The sequence below is a fragment of the Leptidea sinapis genome, chromosome 28, assembly GCF_905404315.1.
Source record: "Leptidea sinapis chromosome 28, ilLepSina1.1, whole genome shotgun sequence".
NCBI classification, from domain to species: domain Eukaryota; kingdom Metazoa; phylum Arthropoda; class Insecta; order Lepidoptera; family Pieridae; genus Leptidea; species Leptidea sinapis.
Window position 1 is genome coordinate 1,350,293 of NC_066292.1, and position 20,735 is coordinate 1,371,027.

The window sequence follows — 20,735 nt, forward strand, 5'->3', positions numbered from 1 at the left end:
CTTAGTGTCGCCATTAAATACCAAATATTTCCAGTGTGAAATAGATTCTAAAATAAAAAAAAAATAACTAAATTCCTATCCCTAATATAATGATTATCCTTTATTAACATTGCACAGAAGAAAACATTTTATCAATTTTAAAGTTTTACTTTGATATATATCTTAGAAAAAGTAGAACAATGTTTATATAATAATTGGTATTAACCAGCCAACTCCATCCACTTCAATCCTACTACCACAGCACTACAGCACAATAATTACTATATGCGCTTGCTTTTCGTTACAGTGCAAGAGGCGTGTCGAAATATTTTACCTAAAAACCAGCTTGGCGCAACTATGACTTAGACTTGAAGGTGTAAATGAAAAGCGTACTAATTAAAAATAAGAACAATGTTGGCCAATGTTGTCTTGCTCTAACATCATCATCATCATCAGCCGGAAGACGTCCTCTGCTGCACAAAGGCCTCCCGCAAAGATCTCCATGACGATCGGTCCTGCGCTGCCCTCATCCAACGTATTCCAGCGATCTTGACCAAATTAGCGCTCCATATTGTGGGGGGCCTACCAACACTGCGTCTTCCAGTACGTGCTCACCATTCGAGGACTTTTCTACCCCACCAGCCATCTGGCCGTCGTACGACGTGCCCTGCCCACTGCCACTTCAGTTTCGCAATCATTTGGGCTATGTCAGTGACTTTGGTTCTCCTACGGGTCTCCTCATTTCTGATTCGATATCCCAGGCAACCTCCGAGCACAGCCCTCTCCATTGCCCTCTGAGCGACCATGAGCTTTCTCATCCGGCCCATAGTTAGTTACGTCTGCGTAGGTAAGCCCTGGCAACACACACTGGTTGAAAACCTTCGTCTTCAGACACTGCGGTATTTGAGACGAAAAGATTTTACGGAGCTTCCCGAACGCTGTGGTTGTTGTTGGATTTTATTTTCGAGAAATCCAAATTGTTACGGGAGTAGGTGCGAATGGACATTTGACATGATCTTCGTCTTGTCCATCTTCATTTTGAGACCTACTCCTTGTGAAGCTGTATAGAGGCCATCGAGCACATGGCTTAAATCTTCCATGGTCTCTGCCATGATTACGATATCGTCTGCGAATCGAAGGTAAGAGGTGAGGTATTCACCGTTGATATTGATGCCCAGTTCGTTCCAGTCCAGAAGCTAAAGGACATCTTCAAACGCAGTGGTGAACAGCTTGGGCGATATGACATCGCCTTGTCTTACTCCCCGCTGCAGTCGGATAGGCTTCGAGATCTGATCCTGAAGATGGAATGACATGGTGGCTTCAACACATCGATACATCGGTAATCAATGCGGCACCTTTGGAGAGAAGCACCGCCCAGGTCTCGATCGAATCAAAGGCTTTCTCATAGTCCACGAACACCAAGCATAGTGGCTGGTTATAATCCTCAAACTTCAAAAGCATTTCATCGATCTTTTTGAAGAACAGCCCCAAACTTCTCTGTCATGTTTGCGGCGTTTTTCCCTCGATGATAACGGAATTGAATAGCTTCTGGAGGATCTTAAGTATAGGAGTACCACAAGCACTCAGAAGATCAGCTGTCATTATATCATCACCCGGCGCCTTTTCTTTTAAGCTGTTTTAAAGCCATATTAATTTCGTACAGGCAGACGTCTAGGATATCTTTTGTATAGTGTCGGGTTAATTTGGCTCTTGGGTCTAAAGCCTTGTTTGTACCAGGTGCCCGTGCGGTCATGTATAACTGTCCGTGGAATTTCTCGACTTCCCTCAAAAGTTCGGGCTTGGACGAAAAATTTGCTCTAACATAATCTATATAGAAAAAAAGCGACATAACACTCACTCAATGACTGACTGACCAATCACGAAATCTCAGAAAATACAAAGTCTACAAACATGGAAATTGGAAGGTTGTTCTTTCTAGGACGTAGATTTCAGCCAATAAACGGATTTGACTAAATATTTATTCATCTTAATGATTTCAACGGGCACAATGCTGAATGGCTTGGATCACATACCACAGACTCCGCAGGGCGATCTGTGCATAATTTTGCATTGGCGTATGGTCTTTCCCAATTGGTTGAGTCGTCAACGCGGCTCCCGGATGTGGATAGCCACATGCCGTCCTTATTAGATCTTCTGCTGACTACACATCCCGATAGTTACCAGGTCTCTGTCGACGCCCCTCTCGGAACGTCCGACCATTGCCTGATGGGCACTACACTCCTGTAGTGCCCATCCGACGCCAACGTCGCAGACCACCAGCAACCCACCGCGTCTAGCACTACAATTCAGCAGATTGAGATAGGATGCATTCCTTCCATCTTGCCCTTGCAATCTTGCATAGTGCCTGCGCCGTTGCAGTAGCCGATGTGATACTGCAGGGCATGGATATTTTTATACCAAGCTCTGTAGTACCGATCGGCGGCAGATCGCAGCCCTGGTTCGATGCGTCAGTTAAAGCAGCATCTGACTGCAAAAAACAGGCGTATCGAACAAGGGTTGCGGCGCTGGGCTCAAAGGATCCGAACTGTAAAGTTCTGAAGAGGAAATATAAACGTGCCTCCAGATTTCTTAAGCGGCAAATCGCTCGTGCGAAATCGAAGCACGTCGTCAAAATTGGCGAGCAGCTTTCGAGTTACCCGACCGGAACACACAAGTTATGGTCGTTGTCGAAAGCTGCTTTTTGTAATTTCAACCAGCCGTCCATGCCGCCTTTGCACATGAGGAATGACACCCTGGCCCATTCAGCAAAAGAGAAAGCCGATCTCCTGTGCACTCCTTTTGCTTCCAACTCGACTCTTGACGACAACGGAAAAACACCGCCTACCATCCCGCGGTGTCAGAGCTCCATGCCTGAAGTACAGATCAGACAAAAAACTGTTTGGTGAGCTTTTTTTAAATATTTTCGTTGGACGTCAGGAAGTCGAGGGGGCCAGATGGCATTTCTCCAATCGTACTTAGAACGTATGACCCTCAGTTGACGCCGGTGCTAACGCGTTTATTCCGGCACTCTTATTCAAAAGGCGTAGTCCCTGACTCATGGAAGTCAGCCCTTGTCCATCCGATCCAAAAAAAAGGAGACAGTTCGGATCCGGCAAACTACAGGTCTATTGCTATTACCTCCCTGCTCTCCAAAATCATGGAGAGCATAATTAGAGGGTCACCAGTTGATCAACGACCGGCAGTACGGCTTTCGCCATAGTCGGTCGACTGGCGATCTTCAGGTATACCTAACACATAGATGGGCGGCGGCTATTGAGCAAGGGGGAAGGCCTGGCAGTTAGCCTGGTTATAGCAAAGGCCTTTCATCGTGTATGGCACAAGGTGCTCCTCTCAAAACTTCCATCATTTGGGCTTCCCGAAAGCTTATGCAAGTGGACCTCCTGCTTCCTCACTTGGCGCAGCATACGAGTTTGTCGACAGCATTGTCGACGGTTATTGCTTGAATCCAAAGCCCGTGAATGCCGGAGTGCCCCAAGGCTGTGTGCTATCTCCCACGCTGTTTCTTCTGCATATCAATGATATGTTGGACACCTCCAACATACATTGCTATGTAGACGACAGCACTGGTGATGCTGTGTACACGGGCCATGTAGGTCTCTCTCGGGAAATCGACCTTGTCCAATTTAACCCCCAGAAGACTTACGTTTGCGCGTTTACCACTAAAAACAACCCCATTTGCCGTATCACCGCTCTTCGACAACACTTCCCTTAAAGCCTCGCCTAGTATCAAAATACTGGGTCTCGAAATCTCGAGCGATTACCAATTTGGGTTTTTGAAAAAAATTTTTTTTTGTGATAAATGGAAAGATTATATATTAGTTTTATAACAAAACTATTTTTTTTCGCAATAATTCAAAAGTTATTTCTAAATAAAAAAAAAAAATTGAATCCAGTACCGAAGACACGCCGACAACTCCCGAACAAACCCGAGCGCGTGTGACGTCATAATGTTAGTTTTCACTCATTGCATATATTGATAGAAAAATAATAAATACAGTGTTTTGATCTATTTAATTTTGTTGTCATTATTAAATATTTAAATTTATATTAAAAATGTCGAACCTCAAAAGTTATCGTTCTTGTTTTGTACCATTATGTAAGAATACTACAAAGGCAACTCCTGATATTTTTTTTTTAAATGTTCCCCAAGATGACAAACGTCGAAATAAATGGTTTCAAGCAGTGCACCGTGATAATCCCCAAACAAAATCGAATTTTTTTTGTTGTGAAGATCATTTCGATGTAAGTATTTCTTAATACCATTTTTATTAATTATTATTTATCTAAGTATATAAATCAAATAATTATTATATATTTAAGTAAAGTTCAGTAAATATTTTTTTTTACTGGACTCCAAATCATAACCTTTAAAATCATAGCATTAAAAAAATTTTTTATTGATAAATTAAAGTGCTTAAATAATAAATTTATGTATCTTTCACACATAGCTAATCGAAACCAACTAACAACTCGTATTTTAGCAATAAATTTTTAATATTATTGTCTAGACACGTGTAATAGCCGTAAACGCTGTACTGTTATTAAATAGCTATAACATTATGACGTCACAACTATGGTGACCAATCATGGCGCGTTTATAGTCACGTGATTTTTATTTAAATTTCATCAATTTTTAATTGTTTATAATTAATTGAAAAAAATTTTTTTTGAAGTTTTTTGCATTAAATATCAATATTATTAATAATAAAGTTTTAAAATACATAAAAAAAATCAATAATTTTTTTTTTTCAAAAACCCAATTCCGTGGCCATCTGGATGGCAAAGCCAAATTGGCTTCGAAGAAGCTGGGCGTCATTAATAGAGCACGGCAATACTTCAAGCCGGCCCACATTCTAGCGCTCTACAAAGCGCAGGTCCAGCCACACATGGAGTATTGCTGTCATCTCTAGTCTGGTGCACCCCAGTATCTGCTCGATCCATTTGACCACGTGCAACGCAGAGCAGCTCGAATTTTCGGGAACCCAGTGCTCTGTGAACGGCTGGATCACTTGGCATTGCGTAGAGACGTCCCTTCATTGTGTGTCTTCTACCGCATTTATAACGGGGAGTGTTCCGAAAAGCTGTTTAACCTGATTCCTGCCACCGAATTTCACCTTCGCATGACACGTCATAAATTAGGATATCATCCCTACCTTCTGGATTTGTGTTAGTCCTCCACAGTTCGGTTTTCAAGGAGCTTTCTTCTTCGTACTACTAAGCTGTGGAATGAGCTTCCTTGTGCGGTGTTTCCGGGACGATACGACATGGGTACCTTCAAAAATAGCGCGTACACCTTCTTTAAAGGCCGGAAACTCTCTTGTGATTCCTCTGGTGTTGCAAGAGAATGGTGGCGGCGGTGATCATTTAACACCAGGTGACCCGTACGCTCGTTTGTCTTCCTATTCCATAAAAATAAAAATTTTGTTTTTTCTTTGATGTGTCCCCCTTGGTTCTGATATCAAGTTGAAAGAATAGTTTAAAATGAATAACTAATTAGAATTTTTATATCTTTCGAACTTTCACAGGAGGTAAAAAATAAACTTAACAAACTATAGTTAGAAGATTAGCTACAGTTATTAACTATCTATCAGATTTTTATTATGTAGATTGATCAATCTTAAGTTTTGTCACAAATTAAATTTCTGAAAGCAAACTATTTTATTTCACATTTGACAACAAACTATATTATGTAGATTGATATATAATAAGTTTCGTACGTTACAAAAAATATAGTTTATCAGAAAGCCTTAAATTGAGTAACAGACTGTATCATAACTGTGTGTGTCTGTCAATATCAAATGGAAACCTTATAAATAGCCAGTAATTTACGAAAATTTTGTATTGTAAGTAAGCAACATCATATGTAATTAATGGAAAATAATAATAAAGTTTCATTCATACCAAGCATTTTTTTTATTTGTTTTAATAAAAAAAAGGATTCCTTTTGTTTGTTGTAACTTTATTTTATACAAAAGTTTAGGTCTTTTGTTTATCCATTACGAGGCAGTACGAAGTTTGCCGGGTCAGCTAGTAATTAATAAATTTCTGAGATTATTACGGCGTCCGTCATGACCTGCCGCAGGTGTACGTCGGAAGAATATATATTCTTTTTGTGATTTCTTTTACTACATCTTACGTCTCAACATGACGAGCGCAATTGTAGTGCCGCTCAGAATGTTTAGTCTTTACAAGAATCCTGAGCGGATCCTGCATTTTTATGGGCAGGGCGTATCAATTACCATCAGCTGAACGTACTGCTCGTCTCGTCCCGTATTTTCATAAAAATAAATCAGGAAATCATTCCCGCCTTTTAGTATTTACATCCTCTTTGGTAAATATATTCTTCAGTGTACGTGTTTTTACCTAAAGGTCTCAGCTACCAGGTCATAAAATCCAAAAAAAAAGTGTACGTGTCGATACTTCATGTTTTCTCTGGTCTTTGCAAGTTTGCATGAGACATAAATAATAACAGTAAGATTAGCATTTGGTAGGAAATCATTTTTCTGGTTTTAAATCATAGCACAATAGGTATATTATAAATATGAACATATCAATAGAGAGAAAAAAAACCGATTGCCCTGCTCTTCCAAAGGGTTGGCAAAGAGAAGAAGTATTAAGAAAGAGCGGACTTTCTGCTGGGAAAGTTGACGTTTACTATTACAGGTAATTTATTTGGTATTTATGAAAAGATAAACTGTGTACAAATAATTAATGGTTGATTCATAAAGAAACGATGGGATAAAATTTAATATTGTAACGATTATGTACAATAATTATTGATCACACTAACATAATAAGTAATAGTTTATTGTAATACTTGTAATCATTACTGTTATTTTTACCATTGCGTTTAAATTTTTTAAGTAAGGAAATAAGATTGCTACTTTTGAAACATGCACTTTTTTATCTTATCTTATTTCAGTACCATGCTGTTCAGCAATCATAGAACCTATCATAACCTATGTACATCTAAAATCAGTTTCTGGTGACATTTTCTTTTTTATAGCCCAACAGGTAAAAAGTTTCGCAGTAAGCCTGAGCTAGTTCGTTATCTCGGTGATAGTGTGGACCTTTCTTGTTTCGACTTTCAACAGGGTCAAATAAATACAATGCTGCTGTGCAAGGCCAAGAAAGCTCGAGCGCAGTTCGACTACAGGTTCACATCAGTGCCATATCTCGCTATCACCGTGTTGTTTTCACTAGTGCTTTATGATATACATGTTTTGTGCTATTTATTTGGCTTCACTTTCAGTAATCAGTTTCCATAAGTTTTGCATTAGACATAAGTATGTGGCAATAATTGTGCTTGGATGTTTCAGTAACTCTTCTCTGTACACATAGCTTTTGTTTAGCCACATAAGTATTATGTTTTATTTCAATAACTTTCATTGAGATTTAGAAAGTACCAAAATTGTAGACCTTATTTGTGAAAAAATTAGCTTATCTTAGAAATTAACAATGCAATAGTTATAAAACGATTTTGATACATTGGAAATTATTAATTCAAAATTCTCTTTAATCTATGTAAAGTATAGTTTAAATACTTATAATTATAAGAATTTGCTTGTTTTAATAAAGATTTTGAAAGCAATGGTTAATCTTAAGCTTCAAAAACTATGAAGTTTCATCAAACTACAGTAGAGACTATTATCGGGACCTCAGTTGTATGGATTAGTGATAATCAGGATTGCCAAACACAACTTTAAACCAGGTTGAGGCATGAATGATCTGAGGATCATGTCGGTTTATGAAATTGTTTAAGACACTTTGCTTACAAGCTGACAGCAGGAAGTACAGCATGAAACAGTAGATGCAGGAAAGATGTGTACCCTCAACATGGTATAACTATGAAAAAAATATAATATAGCAGCTTTGGAAATTAAAAACTGCTTTAGTCAAGTGACACATACCTAATATTTATAACTGCACTACAATGCTGTGACAATTTAAGACAAGTTAATATTTAAAAGATTTCAATTAAAAGTAGAGACTATTTATGTAATTTTTTTTACTATAAACTAGTAATAAATATATTTGGTAACATTTGTTTTGGTTGATAATTCAACTTGTTTTTGACCTGTTGTTTAAGCAGCAAACATTGTGTGCCTGTGTGGGCTCAGTGATCTGTCTGAAATAAAAAGAAGTACAAAAATCAATTTGCTTCAAATATCAATTATACAGATTTTCGATTATCTGAAGGACTCAAAACAACAAATCAAATCAAAATCAGTTTATTCACGTAGGTCACGGAAATGACACTTATGAATGTAAAAAAAAACTTCTTAAAGGGTTGAGCTAATGAGAAGAAGTAGCAAGAAACTCATTGCCACTCTTGTATATCAAGATTTACATTGATTTACAAATCATTTTAATTACAATATAATATGTAAAATGATGCAACAAACACACTCAAACGTCAAATAGTCAACGTCTTACACGAGTAAGTGAAAAAAGTAAATGTAAATTAATAGCCTGGTAATAATAAAAATAAATAGTCTGGATAATCAAGTCTCTGCTGTAGCTGTATTATAATAGAATAGTAAAAGGTAAAAATAGTTTCATAAATTTTTAGCATCACATTGCTTAATTTTTGCTGCACTAGTTGGTTCATTAAATAAATCATCACAATGTTATTAATGCTTTCACATGTAGCATGATTAATATTGCATGTATTGACTAGATATATCATACAACACCTGACCATTCCTTTTGTATCTCAATATTGTTAAAATCTGTGCAATTTTCTCAGATGTCCAAACAAAATTAAATTATGATTATGCGCGACTTAGTAAAAGGAATGGCTGGGTATTAATAATGGTCGTTCCCAATATTCAGTCTATCTCTTACTTGAGATAAAAATCGTAACTATTGTTGACTTTTCTGTCCCAATAAACTTATCGACGGTAACTAACCTTATCCATACACACTGTCTGTCAATGGGACGACATATAGCTTACCAGCAGTAGAAGTTTGTATGGAAATTGCAAATCACGCATCCCAATGTAAGGCGATAAGAATGACTTATTGGGTATATTGGGACAGCTTCAGATTATTGACAGCTAATTACTGACAGTATAAGGTAGTAACTTATCTCTATCTGTTGATAGAATATTGGGAACTGTCGTAAATGTGTTTTTTTTTTCAACATGTATGAATTTTGATAGATTAATAGCTATATGAGCACAACTTTTAAAGACCACTAATTGCAAAATGACATTTTTTTAATGAGAATAACTGATGAGTTACCTGAATTAACACATCACAAATGTATACAGTCACACTTACTGCTCCCATCCCTGAGGCTTAAAGATATAATATCTCATATGTCTTTAACTACAGCAGAATCACTTTTAACTCGTAAACAACATAATTTTGCATTATCTGTTGAGTCAGATCTAAAGTAACACAATTTATAAAAGGTTCAAAAAATTCTAGTGAAGGAGTCATTCATAATTTGTCTCAGTGTTGAACTATGTTTTACAAAGTGATTGTATTTCATTTTTTTTTATTATCAACATAAAAACAAACAAAAAGAGAGCTGCCAGTCTAATAAATTTGATATCACTTACGCAAATGCAAAATACTTTCCCAATATTTCTTTGCCCTTTCATAATAGTTTATTTTTATTTGATATCAGATTCAGTAGTGTAATATTAATATTGATTCTGAAAGGTATCATAAAACCCTAAGAAAGTGTGTTTCAGTTATTACATTTATATAAAATTTTTAAAACTTCATATTATATTATGTTTTGTGTTGTATGTGTGGTGTTTAAATAATTGGTTTGTGGTAATTTTTATGAAACCCGACATGTAATTTCGTAAAATTACTAATTGGTAACTTAGTATGTTTTTTCCTGTTTATAAAACAATTTTAATTATTTTGATCGACACATTGGTACCTACAAATACTTGACCATAATATTTTTTATTTTATCCACAAAGTTCTCCAAACAATAATTTCCTTTTCTCCAGGTTGTTGTTATTAAAATGTAATAATAATAATATTAGGTACACATCTAACCTTGATGCCTTTAGAAATTTTGTTGGCAAATAAAGCTTACAAATTGGCAAAGGTTAAAAATTTATTATGTTTGTTAGATAAGTAGTCAAGATTATTACACCACCTAAGTTATATGTCAGTTGAATTATTAATAATATGTTAAAAAAAAAAAACAATTTAATTTTTTTTTTATTGGATTAAGCATATAGCAATCATAGTTTATACCCTAGCTGTTCCTTGTATAAGTATTTGTTTTAATTGATATAAGATCATTATAATAGAACTATTGTTTGGACCTAATAATTTTTCTAATAATTCTGAGTAGGAACTAGTGAATTCATACATAATTTAAAAATTACAGAGGGGTTCGATCTGATGCATCACTTGTGCCACCAATTAGGCAGACAGCTTCTATATTTAAACAACCGGTGACAGTTTATAAGACACAAGAGAGTAAGGTCAAGACTGACCTCAAGCATGGCACTCAGGAGAAACCAAAACAGCTTTTCTGGGAAAAGAGATTAGAAGTAAGAATCATCTATTTATTTTGACTAGTTTTCAAAGAAAGGTCTCGAGTTAGCTTTTGAAGCTAGGTATTGGTTCTTGTATCAAGAAAATTTTGAATTGGCCCTTTAAATGTTTTGTGAGGTTATTCTGCTTTTTTTTCTGTCTTGAAGACATCATCTGGTCTGGTGTCATTGTTTTCTCTTTTCAGATGTAAGAAAATGATTTTTGTCTTGTTGCATCTTTTTAGTCAAGCAGTCTGTTGTTTTGATGTTAAAAATATTTCCACATCTTTGTTTAGCTAATTTGAGTGTTTAGTTGTGCATTGAGCACTATTCCCAATCTATATTTATGTCAGCTAGTCTTCTAAATATTTTGTGAAAGTGTGAGTGTGTTGCTTTGTTCAATAGATATAAAATTATACAGTATATTAAGTCAGGAATTTTTAATGGATCCCTTGGATTTTAGAAGGCAATCACTTTTGCCCATTTCTGTACATTCCATTTCACACTGCAGTGGTATGTACCCCGTTAGGGTGCTTACCAGTTGGATGTAATGTTTGCTTAAGCTGACAAGTCGACGGGTCAGTTTAAACATTTCCTATATAGGGCAGATTTTGTACATTTGTCTGGACAATAGGCGTGTTGGCATCGTGTAATAGTTCACGCAAGAGAGCATTTGCCCTAATGCCCTATCATAATATCTCCAGAGTTTTCACCAAAAGTTCCTGAACCCGAGTGGTCTGAATGACTGTGGTTGCATGCAATCGCTTTTGCCGAGCTTAGGAATGATAATTATAGATGTTTGGTCAGAAAACCCGCACCACTCCATTGTAGCAGGCCCGCTGTTTTAATTGGTTGAAAGCTGGCCACATCACAATCCAGTGAGCTGTTTTGCTATCCGTCTGATTCGTTAAAAAGCTCCTTACCGCTTCATACAACGATTAGTAGTTTGCGATATGGCAAACCACGGAAGTGAGACTGCAGAAACAGTTTGCAGGTTTCGGTGTTAGATTTGGTGTGTGTGCCTTCGGGTTTTTAGAAGAAGACTACTACTGGATCGCGCGAATGGACCTTAAGGATGTGTTTTACCGTTGCCGCTTGGTTTGTTGGTTCAATAGTAGTGCAGAAGCGCCTTTAGCATTCTCTTTTGGTTTAATGGATATGTGTAGGTTTTACCTAATCCATCAGTGATACAAGCATGAAGGTTCATCTGATATGTGCCAGTGACAGACAAAATATTATGATGACATTACTGACATGGTCAGATTTTTGGAAACTTTTTAAACTCACTATTATGATATCATACCAACATTTCAGGGCTTAACAGCATGTGACGCAAATGGTGTGATAGGAACAACGAAATTGCCAAAATATATCAAACCTCTGGGCCCATACATATCAGATGCAACTACAATACAGTCTCTTGCAACTGCACTGCATGTCTCATCACAGCCTATCACAGGTAATGTCACATATTCTACCAATTTCTCCGTTATGTGTTTTTGCTTCAGATGTTTTTGCGAGAGGAATGGATGAACGGTATTTGGATGTTTATTAATTACAGTAAACTTTGTATTTATCAACTATTATTTATGTAATATGTTAAGCTTTTATTTGTAATTAATTACTTTCTTTAATATAGTAATTGGTTCACGCCGTTTTATTAAATAAATATTCTACCAAATTAGGACAGCTTCGAAGGTAACCTTTGCGGAAGAAAAAAGCACATAAGTGCATACGAGTCACTTGACTGTACCACACCTCATTATCTCTGGACCTCTTTGGAACGTGAAGCCCCCTTACGATCCCCTTTCACCCCGTTGAGCTCGTCCGTATACGTTAATACGGTTTGCAATTTCATTACCGTTAGAGCGCTTTTAGCTACCGGAGTAGCCGAACAAATATTTCTATGGTAGTTTACGCACTAAATCTGTCATCCGATTTCGATTTCTGTCTACTGTTAATCTGTTCAGGAGAAAATTATTGACGGACCGAAATAGCCATAGTATTATTGTTTGGAGGCTCCTTTGCACAGGATGCCGGCTAGTTTATGGATACCACAACGGCGCCTATTTCTGCCGTGAAGCAGACTGTGTTTCGGTCTGAAAGGCGCCGTATGACGCCGGTGAAATTAATGGGTAAATGAGACTTAACATCTTACGTCTCAAGGTGACGAGCGCAATTGTAGTGCCGCTCAGAATTTTTGGGTTTTTCAAGAATCCGGAGCGTCACTGCATTGTAATGGGCAGGGCGTATCAATTACCATCAGCTGAACGGCTTGCTCGTCTCGTCCCTTACTGCCATTACACGAATGGAATTACGCCAAGGCTTCTTAGGGATTAAAATTGGTTAAATCCCACAAATATTGAATGGTTTTGCTGGTGTAGTGTTAGAATTCAAAAAAAGGTAAAGGTGGCAATGACTAAATCCATTATTAAACATATTTCTATACTCGACGAAAGTTGAAGAGTTATACGACTTTTGTTTCTAGTCATGCTTGTTAAAAAATAATTCACGAAGCTGTAGCTTGAAAACATTATTTCCTATGTAGCTCATAGCTTAAAAAATTAATAATATTGTATTAAAACATCCACAGGTCAAACTGGCCCCAAACAGGCAATACTGGAGAGCCCCGGTGTTTTTTTAAACCCTGAGCAGCCTCTTATAGCAGCTGTTACTATAACTAAAGAAGATGTGAAACGACAAGAAGAGCGAGTTAACCGAGCACGTTTGAGGTTGCAAGATGCTTTAGCTGCTGCATAGGGTTTAGCCGGCGACGGGGAACTTGCCCCCGTCGCCGACCCTGAAGCAGAGCCTGATGCTTTGCCTGCTACAACTCCTGGATCCCCTAAAGCACCTGCCTTCGAATGTTTGACTGATAGCATTGATTTGATTCTATGAAAGTGTATGTATGTGACGTTTGATTGACACAAAGATGTATGTATTGTTTAATTAGTTTAGGGAACATGTATCGAAAACGTGTTTAGTATAGGTAGGTACCGCCATGTAAAAAGAGCACTGGATTTAAAACTGCGTTACCTGTATAAATACCACTGCACAGGCTGTTCCTTAGGTTTGACAGCAAATTTTTTGTGCCTATTTGAAGCGCCACTCGCGAGCGTCCAGAGAACTAATTTTGACGTATAATACAAATGGCTGTGAAGGAACGTACGATACTCTGAAGTATTATTGCATTTTGAATTTATTTCGTTCGTTTTCCGTGTTATTTATACTTCAAGAATCAACGTAAAAAATTACAATTTTTTTTTGTAAATAGTTTCCCACCATCTATCGATGTCATCATCAATCACTAATTTTAGTACCGCAGACTCTCGCTACATGGCCAACAGCGCCAAAATGGCGAATATGAAACAGGGACAAAAGCACTTTGACAGCCGCCAGTCCAGTGGTTTATAGTAGAGGTCAGTGGTTGTATCTATTTGTCGACCATTTTGGTGGTAAATGCGGAGGGGAGAGATGCGCTGAAAGTCTATGGCACTACGCTACGGTCGGTTAGTCGAAAATAGTAACGTGCGCTTTGGTTTTTTTTGCTTGATTACAGTCTCGTTTAACAAAAATATATGCTTTATATTAAAAAAACATAATCACATCACGCAGGTATTTCGCGCCGAAAATTATTATAACCTCAAATCTAATCAAGCTTTTTTTTTAAACAACTAGTGCTTTCCTTACAAATAAACTCATCAAGTTCAACTCAAGTGATTTCATGGACTTAGTAATAGTCTCAATATATCAATTGACCAATGTGAATGCTCTCTTTTTACGTGGCACCTTAATATCTATTTAACTGGTAGATTTTAAGTCTAAAACCGCGCAACGCGTTGTGCTTTTGACGAAGCCATGACAAGCAAGCTCTAAAGCACGATCCACGTTCTCATGTTCAATTAATATTGTACATAATATAAAGTAGCTTCAGCAAGGCTATATTAATAAAAGCTCTTTATTGAATTAGGAATGAGTGGATCGCTTTGTGATCTTCATTTTTCAAAACTGCCAGTGTAAGTGTGAAATCAAGTAATATAATATTATATTTAAGATATTAATAATTAAAGATTTGCCAATAGAAATAAAATCGATAACGCTTTTGATTTTGCGCGTTTTAATATTTCCAGGCCTACACTGTACTGTACAATACTTATTCTAAATATTATGCAGTCGATTGTCAATCGCTGACTGGTGCCCCTTTAATTCCAGTTAGGTACAGCTAAATATATTTGCCATTCTGAATTTGATCGAAGTAAAAGTCCTCTCAACCATGATCGGACATAAAAAAGTTGAAAATCTTACACCTAGGTACCTGCATAGGCAAAGTATGTAGGTACCTAATTAATTATTCTGAATTTTATATTCATTTTGCTAATTTGTTACACGAAATGAATAGACAACTGAAAGGATTGATTTCATAATGAAGAAATTATCATCAACCGGAAGACGTTCACTGCTGGACAAAGGCTTCTCCCAAAGGTTTCCACGACGATCGGTCCTGCGCTGACCTCATCAAACCTATTCCGGCGATCTTGACCAGATCGTCGGTCCATTGACGTACTTGGTACGTGGTCGCCATTCGAGGATTTTACTTTACCAACAGCCATCTGTCCGTCCAACTATTAGCCCTGCCTACTGCCACTTCAGTTTTGCAATCTTGAAGACTTTGGTTCTCCTACCGATCTCCTCATTTCTGATTCGATCTCGCAGTTCCCTGCGAGCATAGCCCTCTGAGCAACCATGAGTGTTCTCATCAGGCACATACTTAGCGAAATACTTTTTATAAATAAAAAAAATATTAAACAAGTTTTTACTCAGTAAAATCTTCTCGTCCCGAATACCATAGTGTCTGAAGATGAAGGTTTTCAACCAGTATGTGTTGCCAGCCAGTGATGACTTACAGTACGCAGATGTGGTCGCTAATGAAGAAATACATAAATGAAATTTATACTTGACGAATATAGTAGATTGAAATTAAAATATCAGTTATTGAATTCCAATCAAATACGATACAAACCGTGCCCTATTGCATTTTGATTAGGTTAGTTCTTAGTGTCCTCAATGGTGGAATGCGAGGAACATTGGTAAATGAGTGTGGATGGAAATGGATGAACATACACCATTATCTTAATGGTAGGCCCTCACATCCTTACTCTTTAAAACCATGTTTCCACATTACTAAGTTTAAAAAACGTTATTAATTTGAAACATTGTACTTATAGGTAATCATAATAATAATAAAAAATAGATCTGCACTATTAAATACAAATAAAAACATTTTATACTTCAAGGTATTTTATTTTTATCAAATGGAAAAAGTAATGTGCAGTTGTACTGTCACATACATTCACACTGTATTGCAAGCCAATGCCCAATGAACACATCATACACCTGCGCTCTACATTAGTGCCAGGCGTCTACTCACGTTCATAAAACTAGTAAATTCCTATTTATGCATATTTGGTAAAATTGATTGAGCGCTCACAACCATTACGACTAGATCGACTAAGAAAAGCAATTATTAAATGTGCGGTATATCTTCATGTGTTGTGTAGGTATAACTACGAAATATTAATTGGACGGCAAAATATCTTTCAAGGATAGCAATTGTGCGAATATCTATAAAAATATTATTAACTTAAATAATTCCTTACATAAAATATCAACTAAACAAGATTGTTACTTATATATTATTACTGGAAAAGTCATCTTTACTATTGTACTTAAAATCCTGTATACTATGGCAGATTTTATTCTTCAAAATGTCTCCTTACAGTCAATTACTATCATAATATATAAAATATAACTATCAATTAGAAAAGAATCATTCATCTTCCAGGTAAAAATGACTAGATATGGAATAGAATGCCTTTAAATTAACTACCCCAAACTGGTTTTACTGTTACATTGCTTTAGAAAATAAAAATCAGGGAACTTATTAATCATTGAAAAGATTGTTGGTAGTATTCTTCTTCTTAATCTTATGATACAATCACTAATTAACTAGATTAACCCAAGACACCTAGATCGTTCTCAGTAAAGTTTTTATTTAATGACATCAGAAAGAATTCTAAAAGAATCAATTTTGTTTTTTCAGAAAATAAATGCCTTTTAGTTTTTTTTCGAAGTGGTAGCTAATTATATAAAATTCACAAATATTCATTTATTTAACCTCAATGAATTTGGTTTAACATCTACATCTTTCTTTGGGAATCCGGCAATTAACATGTGATATTCTGTCTAATATCTAGTCCTAACATACAATGGCACTTCTATTATTATTTAAATACTAAGTTAATCCCCTCTTTTCCAGTCTTTCCTCATAAAATAGTTGTTGCACATCTTATATTAGGTTGTAGAGAATTAGTGTCCACAGCCACTCACTTTATTTTCATAGTTTAGATTATGTGTGTTACAGTACCATATAAAAAAAGGCTTTCAACATCTTCACTTCCCTCTATGCCATTTTTTAATTAAAAAAAAAGTAGTTCATATCATATACCATCAGTAAACAGTTAGTTTTATGTTGTTTCAATAGTGCTGTTTGAAAATATGAAACCCAAAGCACTGCATTTAATGTTATTATTACATATCTCTAAACATAATGCCAACTTACTAGCTTTTTCACTTATAGGATACACAATTTGATTATAATATTACAGCTACAAAAGATATGCATAACATTTAAAATTGTGATTACTTATAAGTATAATTATTAACATTATGGACTAGTGAAAAGGCCCCAATTCCATTATACTTAAGCCATCAATTATTGTACAATTTTCATAATGACCATTAATTAAATCATAATTACAATCATTTTTATATTCATAAATTTTTGATAGGTGAGTTTACAGTAATGATATGTCATATTTTGAAAACATTCTGTAATTAAATTATCTTATGCTTAATTATTAAGCTATGATATGATATGTGCTTTTATAATTTGATTATGTCCATGGATAAAAATTTGAGAATAGTACTGTCCCAATAAAAAAATAGCTAAGAAAATAAACCTGGATAATACGAGACATTAAATCTGGCATTCTTTTTGACACTATAAATGTTCGCCATTTACTGTACATGTTATCAACACCCTCCAAATTTACAATTGATAAATGATGAGATGGTATTTTCTTGGCCACTCCGATGTGACGAAAGTGTTCATTAATAGTATTCTGATCAGATGATGGAGTAGGAGAAACATTAATTTTTGTAGAGCATATCCAGTAGAGAATGGGGCTGGCTGAAGCTAAAAACCTTGTTGCAACTTGTATATGAACAAATAAAATACAAAAAATAGATAAAAACATAATATGTACAACATATACAAAAAATACTGCTTCATTGGTCCCAAAACCCTTAGAATAAAACTTTGGTCTATAAGGCATCTTAGCATACCCAAAGTTTAAAATATTATCCCTTATTCCTAGTCTTAGACATATCCTTAAATTATTCTTGATGTATATTAAACAATTAATTATTATTAAAAGCAATATAGGAGTTGCTAATGCAAAATTAGGAAATTGTTTTAGTTTGTAATATTTAAGAAACCCAACACCCCAATAGTGACTCTGAATATATGAATATGACAAAGGAATTGAATAATTACACCAAGGACTGTTAGCATTGCCCGGAAGAACATAATTTGAGATCAAAAGATACTCTGGCAAATTGTGTTCATTGTCAACACAAAATTTCATATAATTATAAATTTGTACTAATATAAATGGAATAAAAGACATTATTACAGTCAGAATTAATGTCACAATTGTAGTAAGAATAGGCAATACTAATACAGGAAGAATTAACTTGTTTCTCAATGTTTTATATTTGTAAATTATTTCTGGAATTGTTTTCTCAAGAGTATTTTTAAAACTTGTATAAATTATGAAACCAAGGTTTACTATGCCATTTGACCTTGTTGTCAATGACAGTCCAGCTGGAAATGCACTCATGATATCAATGTTTGCAAATCTAAGTGATTCTTGTTCAGTGCATTTCAACATGGTGTAGAATGATGTGTATGCAAATAATGATTCTGAATATGGAGCGGTAAAAAATATGCTAGCTGGATTGACACAATACAAAATTGCTGATTTATATGCTTTGCTTTCACTGTGAAAGATTCTTAAGCTCAATTTATGTAAAACATCTACTGACTTAAGAAAAAATAGCAAATTCACAAGTGTGGCTGATATCAATAAATTACTATGAAAATTTATAATGTTACCAAAGATGCTATTTAAGATATAAGCAACATACCTAACTATAAGAGGAAATAATGGGAAAAAAGCCAATGAATTCTCATATGTATAACCAAATTGAGCTATATGTATAAAATATTGAGCATCCCATCTTTTCAAACCACCAAGAAGTCTGTTTATGATAACATCAACAGTTGTAACATGTAGTGTGGGATCTTCAGGACTTACAAACACATTTGCTTTATGATCTGGAATGATGTTATTTGACACAGCTTGCACTAATAATACAACAACCCTCGTGTAGAACGCAAACCAGATAACTTTTTGCCTTGGAGAATACATTTCTGAAAAACAGTTTTATGAAATGATATGTATATTTATAGGTGTTTATTAAACGAAATATGTAACTTAAAACTTTGAATGTTTATTATTTCCTCACCATTTAGATTATAAATCATGTAATGAATGAAACGACTTCAACATATTATTACTCCTATGCATGATAGTAATAACAAAAGGTATGTGCATGGGCCAGGTTCACATTGGTAATCACTAATCAGTCAAATTCAATAGAAGCTGCAATTTATTAAATATTGGTACATATCTTAAAATAATAATAATTGTGATAGGATATCTTCCGTTTGTTTTTTGTGACTTTGACTTCACGAAAACGAATTGCGATTTACCTACTCTAAGTTCTAACTTGCTTCATGAACATTGATGATTGAACCAAGATCAAGTATTTACTAAACGGAAAAAAAAATCAAAATTGGCTGAAAACGCATACTGTGCAAGGCCACAAATAAAAAAAATGTTAAAATCAAATAAGGTAATTTATTTTTTATTCACCTGTCACTGGCAAGCATAATATGTATAGAGGTGTGTCATTGAAGGTTTTTAAATTAATTTAATTTAACTGTTTTTTGTCAATGGTCAACAGGTTGAACAAACTGTTAAATCGTCAACGGGTTTTGAAAAATCGGTTAATGCATTTATCATTATTTATAATTTAGGTTTTTATTTCGTCAATATAATATCATGTCAACGTTGTCGTTCGAAATTTCTTCATTTATTGCGAGTTACGGGCGAAGATGTTGATTGAATTTATTAGCTTATTATGTTCAACAGGTTTTTTCGTTGAAGAAAAACAGTTAATTCGTTAACGAATATTAAACTGTTAATAAAAACAGTTTATTGATTTAACGACCACCTCTAAATATGTAGAAGATATGTAGTCTACCAATGATATTTAAAAGTATAGATAGGTTACCTAGACAGCATTCGGTGTTTGTAAATGATACACAAACGCACACACGAATAATTTAACATTGCAATAGCACACTACATTAGGATTACACGTCAAAGAAGGATAGTAAATGCAATTATCGCAAGTGAAAAAGAGATAAGTCTAATTTGCTAATTTCTTCGTATTTGCACAGCAAAAACACAGAATCATTCACCAGATATGATTTTTTACCGTAGGTACACCGTGATTTATGCCTAAACTACGATTAATTCATGAGTTCATGTAATAAAAGTTATAAAGTAGTAAAACTACATTTAAATTAGGTAAATTGAGTGTTATTGATTTAAAAAAAAAAACATATTGATTATAATATATAGCCATAATGATGATATAAATTATTTGTACATAAAATAATAAAAAAACATACAGACATATCAAAACCGAAATGTATTAACAATTAGGGTTCCATTTTTACAATTTTACTTACGACGGCTCCCAAAAAGTTTTAAGTTTACAATTATTATTTCTTGTATATTATAGTCGAGTGTTTATTACAATAAGATAATGGGAGAAACAGAAAATGATCCATTGATTCTTCTGCAGTTAGCAGGGGATATACCGAAAGGGCAGTGTTACTGAAAAAATTCCTACGCAAGCAGATAGCACTTACTGTCTACGTCCGCTACCTAACCTACCCTAAAACTTGTTTTTGTAGGTTGATAGTTCAGCTATACGCACTTGTTTATTAAAAAATATTAAATTTCGTAT

At 35.1% G+C, this 20,735-nt stretch overlaps 2 protein-coding genes across 3 annotated transcripts; one reads left to right on the forward strand and one right to left on the reverse strand.

The window, feature by feature from the left end:
• Positions 1-6,395: 6,395 nt before the first annotated feature.
• On the forward strand, positions 6,396-15,804 carry LOC126973136 (methyl-CpG-binding domain protein 3). 2 transcript variants are annotated; one of them, XM_050820284.1, is made up of 5 exons: positions 6,398-6,663; positions 7,007-7,156; positions 10,364-10,529; positions 11,826-11,970; positions 13,105-15,804. In XM_050820284.1, exons 1-5 carry the CDS (start codon positions 6,542-6,544, stop codon positions 13,269-13,271), a joined length of 750 nt encoding a protein of 249 aa, XP_050676241.1. In that variant the 5' UTR covers positions 6,398-6,541; the 3' UTR covers positions 13,272-15,804. The 2 variants fall into 2 exon arrangements, with proteins under 2 accessions (XP_050676242.1, XP_050676241.1); XM_050820285.1 differs by lacking the exon at positions 7,007-7,156 and having other exon boundaries at positions 6,396-6,663.
• Positions 15,792-19,359, reverse strand: LOC126973133 (GPI mannosyltransferase 2). Its single transcript, XM_050820280.1, has 2 exons — positions 19,161-19,359; positions 15,792-19,065 (listed from the first exon to the last, which is right to left on the reverse strand). The coding sequence occupies exons 1-2, from the start codon at positions 19,177-19,179 to the stop codon at positions 17,465-17,467; spliced, it is 1,620 nt and encodes a 539-aa protein (XP_050676237.1). The 5' UTR covers positions 19,180-19,359; the 3' UTR covers positions 15,792-17,464.
• Positions 19,360-20,735: the final 1,376 nt, after the last annotated feature.